Here is a 10,181-nt window from a genome sequence, read left to right as displayed (position 1 = left end):
TCCCCAGTTCCTTCCTATACAAAGGTTTCTTCTGAATATTAGATTCTTTATCAGGGAAGGGGAGGACTCCTGATACCTGGATCGAGAAACCTGGATACAGTAGATTATTAACTTGGTGCCATCCCATTGGTTGTTGACCAAGTCAGGCCAGATTTAATACCAGTAGGAATTATACCATTAATTTATTCCTTTCCTAATCAAGGACTGGTATGTCAGCTTCCCTGAGCTGCCCCTCTGCTCTCTTTACTTGGTCCCTTACTTGGCACTGAGATGGCAGAGCCTGGGCTGAGGGGGCTGCTGCTCTTGGTGGTCCTCCTGCATTTGGTAAGTTCCTGGCTTCTATGTCTCCCTCCATGTTACTCAAGAATGCACTAGAACTCCTTAAAGGCAGGGAAAGGGGAATAAAAGGCATAGGGCTGAAATGTGTAATCAAAGGGGTATTGGGACTGCCTGGTTTTTGGCTTGGGACTTTGGATCATAGAATCAGAGCTAGAAGTGGTTGAGGTTAATAAAAGCCCAACTTTCTCATTTTGCAAATGAGGAAACTGAGGTTGAGAGAAGTTATGTGGCTTACACAAGGAGTAAATGGAAGAGTCAGCATTTGGACCCAGGTTCTTTGACTTGACCCAGTACTCTTTCCCCTGTGCTAGGCTTGCCCCTTTGTTCAGCCAAATCCAAGGGAGCTGGAAGTTCTCAGCCCAGCATTCTGGAGGATATCACAGCCTGTTAGGTAGACAATTCCTGTCAGAAATGGAAATTCTCTTCCATTGGGAGGAGAGTCTGTTGGCTCTAAGGTTTTCAAGACAGTTCCCATTCTCTTGTCTTTCCATAATTTTGGTGAAACTCACAGGCTCAAACAGAACCAGTAAGACTGGGAAAAATGTCCAGAAAATTGGGAGAGGGAGGAGGAGGCAGCAGGGGAATGTGTCGATCCTTGGCATTGACACTGTCTGTGTCATCTGTACTCACCTGGTCTAAGACTTAAGACCTAGAGCTGCTTTCCTGAGATGGGGGGGATGAAGCCTGCCATAAAACAAAGAGACAGAACTGCCCTGAAGGGGGCAAAAGTAAGGGAGTCCAGAGCTCTAGACTTGGGAACAAGATTAGGTTGTTTGTGCCTGTCCTTGTAATGAGGACTAGGTTGTAGCCTCAGATTGCCCAGGGATGTGGGTCTAGGAGGATACTTCTAGTGGGTCTCTTCCTCAGGTCCATGCAGAGAGCTACACTCCTGAGCGGGGAGCCTACATGTGTGCCTTCTATGACGACTGTGGGGAAAACCCTGAATTGTCCAGCAGCCTCATCCCGCTGTCCAACGTGTCTTGTTTATCTAATACTCCAGCCCGCAAACTCAGTGGGGACCATTTGCAGCTCTTGAATGAGATCTGCCCTCGGCTGTACCAAGGCCCTGACTCTACTTATGCCTGCTGTTCGGTCAAACAGCTATTGGCTCTGCAGAGTAGCCTGGCAGTGACCAAGGTCCTTCTCAACCGCTGCCCAGCCTGTTCTGAGAACTTTGCCAGCTTGTACTGCCAGAACACCTGTAGCCCCAACCAGACTGTTTTCATCAATGTGACCCGCATCTCTGCCATTGCAGGGACTAACCTCTCCAAGGTGCTGGCCTATGATGCTTTCTACACATACAGTTTTGCAGAGCGGGCCTACAATTCCTGCAGCAAAGTGCAAATCCCTGCGTCCGGCAGCTTGGCTATAGGTACCATGTGTGGAGTCTATGGATCTGATCTCTGTAATGCCCAGCGTTGGCTCGATTACCAGGGTAACACAGGCAATGGGTTTGCTCCTGTGGAACTTGGCTTTCATCTCTTGCAGCCTGGCCAAGTCCCAGGGGATGGGATGGAGGCCCTGGATGCAGAAATGTGGGGCTGCAATGAGACTCGGGGTAATGATTCTGAGGCGTGCTCTTGCCAGGACTGTGCCGCATCCTGTCCTGTTATTGCCCACCCTCCCATGCTGGATTCAACCTTTCGAATAGGGAGGATGCATGGTGGGCAGGTCCTGGCGATCCTCCTCTCTGCTCTCTTCATCTCATTCTTCACGTTCCTTGTGGTTCGTCTCTGCCTCAAAAAAAAGGACCGAACGCCCAAGAAGGACACAGGCTGCTCTCACCGGGTCAGCCGCTTTGCTCACATCATCCTTGGCAACCTGTTCCAGCGTTGGGGCACGTGGGTGGCCTCATGGCCAAAGGCGGTTTTGTGTCTCTCTATAGCATTGGTAGTGGGACTGTCATGTGGTATGGTCTTCCTGGAGATGACCACAGATCCAGTAGAGCTGTGGTCAAATCCCAATAGCCAGGCCAGGAGGGAGAAGGAATTCCATGACCTCTATTTTGGGCCTTTCTTACGCACCAACCAAGTGATCCTGACAGCTCCCGGCCAGCCTCGTTACACCTATGATTCCCTGCTTCTGGGACCCAAGAACTTCAGTGGCATTTTGAACGAGAGCTTGCTCCTTCAGCTGCTAGAGCTACAAGAAGAGCTGAGGCACATAGAGGTCTGGTCAGAGGAAGAGCAACGTAACGTCTCCCTGAAGGACATCTGCTATGCGCCTCTCAACCCCCAAAATCCCAGCCTGGGGGACTGCTGCATCAACAGCTTCCTGCAGTACTTCCAAAGCAGTCGTGCCAACCTTCTACTCACTGCCAACCAAACCCTGACAGGGCGCACGGCGGAGGTGAACTGGAGAGACCACTTTCTCTACTGTGTCAAGTGAGATCCTCTGGGGTTGGGGGCGGAGGGGAGGTGGGGAGGGCCGACAAGGAGAACTAGGACTCGGAAAGCCCTACCGATTTGCTCACTGCCACCCACTTCGGTCCAACAGAAGGCATCTTTCTCAGAATTACTAGCACATGTGGCAATAAACGACAACAGTGGGTTATTCTATTGGGCTTTAGAGATTGCAAAGCATTTGACAGACTAAGACTTACAACAACTTTGTGAGGCAGGTCCTACAAATCACTCTTCCTTTTTTATAAATGAGGAAATTGAGAGGGATCCGAGACATTAAGTGATTTGCCCATGGTCATGTCAGATAGTATCACAAGCAGGATTTGAACCCAAGGCTTCCTGACTTCAAGTCCAGCACTTTTTCAATGAGTAGAAAAGCATTTATTAAATGCTTACTTTGTAACAAGCGCTATACAAAGTTCTGGGGATACAAATACAAAAATGAGATCGTCTCTGCCCTCCAGGAGCTTCCAGTGTAACGTGGGGAGATACCATGTCTAAGAGGGTGATGGTCAGGGACGGATGTTTTAGTTCATAAAGTCACAGAGATGGTGAGTGGAGCAATATGGGAATGGATTGATTGACACACCTTTTCTCAGAGCACGTTTTGATTTTGATTCCAGAGCTGGCAGGGGGAGCAGCATCAGGGTAGGATGGGATATAATGTGAATCATGCCTGGGATCAGCTAGATAGAGTGGGCCATGGGAGGTACCCACCAATCAGGACAACGAGGGCCCTAGGGTGGGAGTGCCAGAGCTTTACTGGAGGGTAAAGTCGTCCAGGGCATGATCTCTGGTCCCAGCAACAGTGTTGAGGAGCAGAAGACAGCCAGGTAGCAGGTGGTATTGTCAAGGTACCACCAAGAGGGCTGGCCTTTGAAAACAGCAACCTCATAAAATATCTGAACTGGAAGGGGCCTTAGAGGTCATCTAGTCCCACCCTTTCATTTTACAGATGAGGAAGCTGAAGTCCAGAGAGGGGAAGCAACTTCTTGTCCAAGGTCACCCCAAAATCAAGGAAGACAATCAGTGGTCTTTTTTGTTTGTGTGTGTCCAGATCTGTAATTTCAATGGTGTATGGAAAACCCCTCCCTACTAATGCATATCAGTAGTTATAATCTTAGCATATTTCCTAGGATTAGAGAAGTGACTTGCCTAGGCCTGATTCTGAGGCCAGCTGTCAATCAATCAACAAACATGTGTTAAGCACCTACTATGGGCCAGGCACTATGCCAAACTGCTTTTCTAATTGTCTTCTTCAGTGCTTTTTACCTCAGGCCACACTTTTAATCATCTACTCACTCTACTTTTTCCCTGGAATCTTCTTTCATCCCTTCTTTATTATTCAGAAATGCCAAAAGGGACATATGGAATTGAAAAGCAAAATTATTTTTTGGAAAAAATTCTAATATTCCTCTTTTTTCACACTCTGGCAAAGAAATCTTTCAAAGTTCACGACTGGAAAAGTTCACACTCCGACCTGGCTGCCAACACAACTGGAGGCTCTGATCTTGGGAGCCTCCGGATGCCAAAGATAAGGCCTTCCTTTGCTCTCTGCTGGGCAGGGCCTCCCTACTCCAATTTCCCTGCCCTGATTCAGGCTCATGCTGCTTTCTTGCCTATAGTGCTTCAGGAACAGTGCAAATGGGAAAACGTGGCATCTAGGTAAGTTGTCTCCTAGTCTATCAGGGCAGCCTATCTTTGATACTGTCAAGACTTCCCATTACCTCCCCTCTCTTGTTAGCCATCTTCGCAGAGGCTGGGTCTAGCAGATGGAAACCTGAGCCCTGGAAAAATACCTCCCAGGCCTCTGGGAGTCTATATGGTATGGCCCCATAAAGATGGCGCTAAAGCCTACAGAGGGGCAGAAGCCAGAAAACTTCTACCTCAGAGCTTTGTTCTTATTACCTCATTGGGCCCTTCTGGCTCACACCCACCCTTTAGACTTGGCTGTGTGCTACTCTGATGTCTTATATCTCTTGATCACTGAAAGATGATGAGGGGAATTTTGGGAAATTACAGCCCAAATCTCTAGGCTTGGCAACTCTGCCCCCTGGCCCAAGATGGGCCTGATTCCACACCTCATTTATCTATTTGGTTTCTCCTACACCACTTTTCGCTAACTTAACCCCTTCAGGATAAATTAGCTTGGGGAACACTGGGGCATATAAGGACCCCTAAGAAGATAGCCCCCTTTCTTTAAGGAGGCCCAGAAAACAGCCATGCTTCTCCTGGGACCTTGATCACATTTAGACTCTGATTTTTATTTATTTATTTATTTTTATTTTTATTTATTTTTATTTTTTTAGACTCTGATTTTTTAGAACATGTTGGCTTCTATTCCTAAGTGTCCTACAGAACTTATCTCTCAACCCCTGCAAGTCAGTAAAGTGTTCGATGTGGAGTCAGGAAAATCTCAAATTCAACTTCAGATGCTTACTAGCCATGTGACCCTGGGCAAGTTGCTTCCCCTCAGTTTCCTCAGGTGTCAAATGGGGATAATAAAAGCACTTACATCACAGGTTGGTTGTAAGGATCAGATGAGATACTCTAAAGAGAGATATTTGTAAAGTGTTGTCACACAATACTTGGCACAAAGTAGCTGCTATACAAAAGCTTTTTTACTTTTTCTCTCTTTTCTCTTCCATCTTCACACATATTTTGGAGCTTCAAAATGAGAGTGGAAAAATTATTAGGATTAATAGCTGAAGGAGGACAGGAATGAGAAGGCATTCTTTGAGCATGTGCTCCTCCTTTGGTTGCCCTGGCCCAAGTCCTCCAAGGAGTGCCTCCTTCCTGCTGAAGAGGAGAGATGAGGTAGAAGGAGATGCCTTGGAATTAAAATCACCCTGATCCTAGCCTTGCCTCTGCCACTATGAGCCATGTGATCTTGGGCAACTTATTGAAACTCTGGGCTTCAGCTAGCTCATTTGCAAACTCAGTGAGTCTATCAACAAGCATTTAAGTCTTCTTATGAGCCAGGCGCTGTGATAGACACCAGGACAAAAATAAAGACTCTGCCCTACGACAGTTTCCATTCAACTGGGGGAAAACAACATGGACATATTGTAAAATGTATACACAATATATGCAAAATAAACACATAAAGATAAGGTAATGGGGGAGGGACAGGAAAGGGTACTAACAGCTGGGGAAGATTGAGAAAATCCTTATATAGAAGGTAGAGTTCAACCTGAGCTTTGAAGCAAACTAAGGATTTTAAAAGATAGAAGGGAGGAGGGGGTTCATTCCACGTGTGGAGGAGTAAGTAGTCTATGCAAAAATGAGAGGGTTAGACTCAATAATCTTGGAGAGCCCTCTCTACTTCAAAAATTCTCAGATTCTGTGAGATGGTGTGACAGTGGTAGCTGGAAAGGTGTGAATAGGGGTGGCCTGGGCTGAAAGATGTAATGGCAGGTGGGAACCTGTGTAATTGCAGTAGAGTGGAAGGAAGGGGTTAGGAAGTTAGGTGGCAGTGTCAGAGGTTGGTTGCCAGTCCCTAAATTCTCTTTCCATTTTCCCTCTTTTCAGTTCCCCCCTCTCATTCATGGATGGCACGTCCTTGGCTCTGAGCTGCATAGCTGATTATGGGGCTCCTGTCTTTCCTTTCCTTGCTGTGGGAGGTTACACAGGTAAAAGAGACAAGCTATCTCACTGACCAGAGAAGGGGAAATGAGTGAGGCACATAAGACACAATTAAGATAGGCAGGGCATTTTAAGGTGATCAGTCAGAGGCAACTTGAAGTAAGGAGTGTGGAAACTTCTTAGTAAAAGCCAAGAAATGGTCTTAGTTTTCTCCACAGGAACTGAATGGTAAGGTTATGGGGGGCGGGGAATGTCTCAGTCATCTTCAGGTATGTGAAGGGCTTCATGTGAGAACTGGATTAGTATCGTTCTATTTGGCCCCACAAGGCAGAGCCAGGAACAAAGGGGGAAAGTTAGAAAGAGGCAAATTGAGGCTTGATGTCAGGAAAAATTACCCATCAACTAGAGGTTTCCCAAAGGGGAATGGGCAGCCTTAAGAGATAATGGATTCCCTCTTACCCAAGGTCTTCAGGCAGAGGCTAGATGGTAATTTGTTGGATGTGACAGAGTGGGGACTTCTTTTTGGATATGGGTTGGACTAGATTAGGGGTGGTCTTCTAGGTCCTTGGGTGCAGCCTTTTGACTGAGTCTAAGTTTTACAGAACAAGTCTTTTTTATTAAGTGGATTTGTTCTGTGAAGTCTGGATTCAAATGGCTGCACCTGAGGACACAGAGGGCCACATGTGGCCTGGAGGCCACAGATTCACCACCCCTGGACTAGATGGTGACTGAGTCCCCTTCTAGCTGTATTCTGTAATTTTGTGACCTTGTCATCTATCATATTGAGATGGGGGAGAAGAAGCTATGGCCTGAAACCATCAGAGTACCACCTCTCACTGCTACTTCTCTGATACACATAGATGGCCCTCTCTTTGTGTTTGGGCCTGGAGAATGCTAGACAAAACCTTCTCCTCTAGCTGCAGTAGGGTAAGGTGTGGGGTCTAGAGCCATTGGAGGAGGTGGGATGGCTTTGATGAGATAGGCTTCATAAGCTGGAGGTGAGGGATGGGGAGTGAGAGATAGCAATTGATGAGACAGAGGTTGTGACAGACTAAGCTCCCCAGTGGAGGAAGGAAGCTTGTGGAAGCTGAGGAAAGAGAAGCCAAGGGCTCCCATGATTCCAATTCTTTTTCATAGGGCAGGATTATTCTGATGCTGAGGCTCTCCTCCTGACTTTCTCTCTGAACAATTACCCTGCTGGGGATCCCCGCCTGGCGCAAGTTCAGCTCTGGGAGAACCACTTTCTGAAGGTGATGAGAGACTTCCAGGACCGTACAGCAGGCACCTTTGAAGTTGCCTTCATGGCAGAGGTATAGGACACAAATCAGGTGGCTTCTACCCACTCCTTCTGAGTGTAACTGTCCTCCTAACCAGAGACACCCCTCTTCTTCCCCATAACCCCCAACCCTTTCTTTTCCTTCCTCAATTCCACCAAACTTGTCCACCCACAGCGTTCTCTGGAAGATGAGTTAAGTCGCACCATAGTCGAGGATGTGCCTGTCTTTGCAAGCAGCTACGTCATTGTCTTCCTGTACATTTCTCTGGCCTTGGGTAGATACTCCAGCTGGTCCCGTTTGTTGGTGAGGAGCCTGTAGGGAGGTGGGGAGCTCAAGGGTTGTCTAGGGACTGGTGGATTTCCCTTTTCTTTTCTGGAAGGAGGGAGCATGCAAGTTCACCTTGTATTAACTTAGGCATCAGGAATGGAGACAAGGAAGCAGTGGGAGGGAGGCAGGCAGGAGTGGGTTTTCCCTTGGGTCTTGTTTGTTCTCTTCCCCACGCTCCTTTGTTTTGTGTGGAGATTAAAGCACTAGGTTCTGTTGCAGGTGGACTCCAAGGTAACTTTGGGCCTAGGTGGAATCCTGGTGGTGCTAGGATCTGTCCTCTCCTCAATGGGCTTCTTCTCCTACTTGGCCGTCCCCACTTCTATGGTGATCATCCAAGTTGTTCCCTTCCTTGTGCTTGCTGTTGGAGCTGACAACATCTTCATCTTTGTTCTTGAGTATCAGGTATGAAAAGGATTAGGGAGGATTTGTGTAGGCCAGGGATTGGGAAAGCTGAGATGTGTTTTGGAGGGTATCCTTTCTATCCTTGCTGTCCCTTATTCAGAAGCAACCAAGGCTTCAGGGAGATTTGAAACTCTGTTAAAGGAGAATTTGGGCTGGCCCATGCTTTGGGAGCTCTGAAAGTGCTGGACTGCCAATGGTGAAAGCTGATCCATGGTTTGAAGATGCTGGTGATGTAGGCAAGGAGCCCATTAATCTATTTTGTATGTGTGTCAGGGAGAAGAGATAGGTAGTACATTTCTAGTTGTTGGGAGGCTGGTGGCCTTAGGGAGACCATTCATTCATCAAGTGTTTATTAAACACCTTCTAGGAGCAGTATACTGTGTATGGTAGTACAATAGAGTTTGGTAGTGGAGAGTTACAAAGTTTAAATAAAGTATAGCTTTTACTCTCGTGGGGCTTATGGTATAAAAGCGGCTTAAGACATAAACACAAAAAGGTACATCCATAATATAAGTGCACTGAAGGATGTGAAATAAAGTGATATGTAGAGCTGAGAGACTTGATTGGCTATATGAAGTATGAGGGGAAAATCACAACCAATTAGAGGAGGGGAAAAGTCAGGGATGGCTTCATGGCATAGGTGGTATTTGAATTAGGCTTTAAAGGACAGAGAAGAATTCCACAGGCAAAGAGGAAATGGGAGGGTATGTCAGGTATGAGGTACCGCAAAGGTAGGGAGCACTGTATGTATCCTAACAGGACAGACAATAATCCAGTTTAGCTGGAGCAGAGAATGCATTGAGGAGAGTAATCTGAGATAAGGCTGAAATATAAAGGGCCAAGCAAATTTACTTGGTCTTCAAGAGGGAGCCACTGATGATTTTAGAACAGAGGTATGACATGACCAGATCTATGCATAAAAAAGATTATTTTGTCTTTTTTTTTTTTCCTTTCAGAGGCTGCCCCGTCTCCCAGGGGAAAAACGGGAGGCACATATTGGACGAGCCCTGGGCAGCGTAGCTCCCAGCATGCTCCTTTGCAGTCTCTCTGAGGCCATCTGTTTCTTCTTTGGTGAGGCTCTTCCACTCACTACCTGTAAAGCTTTGGAAAAATCATTTTCCCATGTCATAGCCTGTTCCTCCATCTGTCAAATGAAGGGATTGGATGAAATGATCCCTGAAGGCTTGATTTGTAAAGAGCTTAGCACGATGCCTGGCAAGTAGTAGGCACTTTATAAATACTTATTCCTTTTCCTTCCACTTCCTCCTTTTTATCCAAAGCTCTTTCTGTGTCTCTGGTATTCCTGCCAACAAATATGAAGTTAAGTTTAGGGAATTCCGGAATTGTAGAACAGCATCTGCAAGAAGAAGAGAAAAGAAATGACTAATAGATAGAATAGTTTCACTTTCTTGGGAAAGACAGTGGGGTAAACTGTTAAGAGTCCTGAATTTGGCGTCCAGAGACATAAACTCTGTATTTTCTTTTTTAATTTATTTTTATTTTGTTAGATATTTCCCAATTACATGTAATCAAATTTTTAACAGTCATTTTTAAAGTTTTTTTTTTTTTAAATGCAATTTATTTATTTAACATATTTGGTTTTCAGCATTGATTTTCACAACAGTTTGAATTACAAATTTTCTCCCCATTTCTGCCCTCCCCCCCCACTCCAAGATGGCGTATATTCTGGTTGTCCTGTTCCCCAGTCAGCCCTCCCCTCTATCACCCCCCTCCCCTCTCATCCCCTTTTCCCTTCCTTTCTTGTAGGGCAAGATAAATTTCTACGCCCCATTGCCTGTGTATCTTATTTTTTAGTTGCATACAAAAAGTTTTTTTGTTTTTGAACATC

At 46.2% G+C, this 10,181-nt stretch overlaps 1 protein-coding gene across 1 annotated transcript in view; it reads left to right on the top strand.

Annotated features, from left to right (window-relative positions):
• The first annotated feature begins 210 nt into the window (after nucleotides 1–210).
• NPC1L1 (NPC1 like intracellular cholesterol transporter 1) overlaps nucleotides 211–10,181 on the top strand; it is a 43,526-nt gene continuing 33,555 nt past the window's right edge. The window contains exons 1-7 of the mRNA XM_036749038.1: nucleotides 211–324; nucleotides 1,207–2,723; nucleotides 6,273–6,373; nucleotides 7,464–7,636; nucleotides 7,778–7,906; nucleotides 8,150–8,332; nucleotides 9,289–9,403. Of these exons, the coding sequence (XP_036604933.1) occupies nucleotides 271–324; nucleotides 1,207–2,723; nucleotides 6,273–6,373; nucleotides 7,464–7,636; nucleotides 7,778–7,906; nucleotides 8,150–8,332; nucleotides 9,289–9,403 (2,272 nt within the window). The 5' untranslated portion in view covers nucleotides 211–270. The remainder of the gene's footprint in view (nucleotides 325–1,206; nucleotides 2,724–6,272; nucleotides 6,374–7,463; nucleotides 7,637–7,777; nucleotides 7,907–8,149; nucleotides 8,333–9,288; nucleotides 9,404–10,181) is intronic.

This window comes from Trichosurus vulpecula, chromosome 3, assembly GCF_011100635.1.
Source record: "Trichosurus vulpecula isolate mTriVul1 chromosome 3, mTriVul1.pri, whole genome shotgun sequence".
NCBI lineage: Eukaryota > Metazoa > Chordata > Mammalia > Diprotodontia > Phalangeridae > Trichosurus > Trichosurus vulpecula.
The sequence above is the reverse complement of the archived record's forward strand: the minus strand, read 5'-3'. Positions and strand labels throughout refer to the sequence as shown.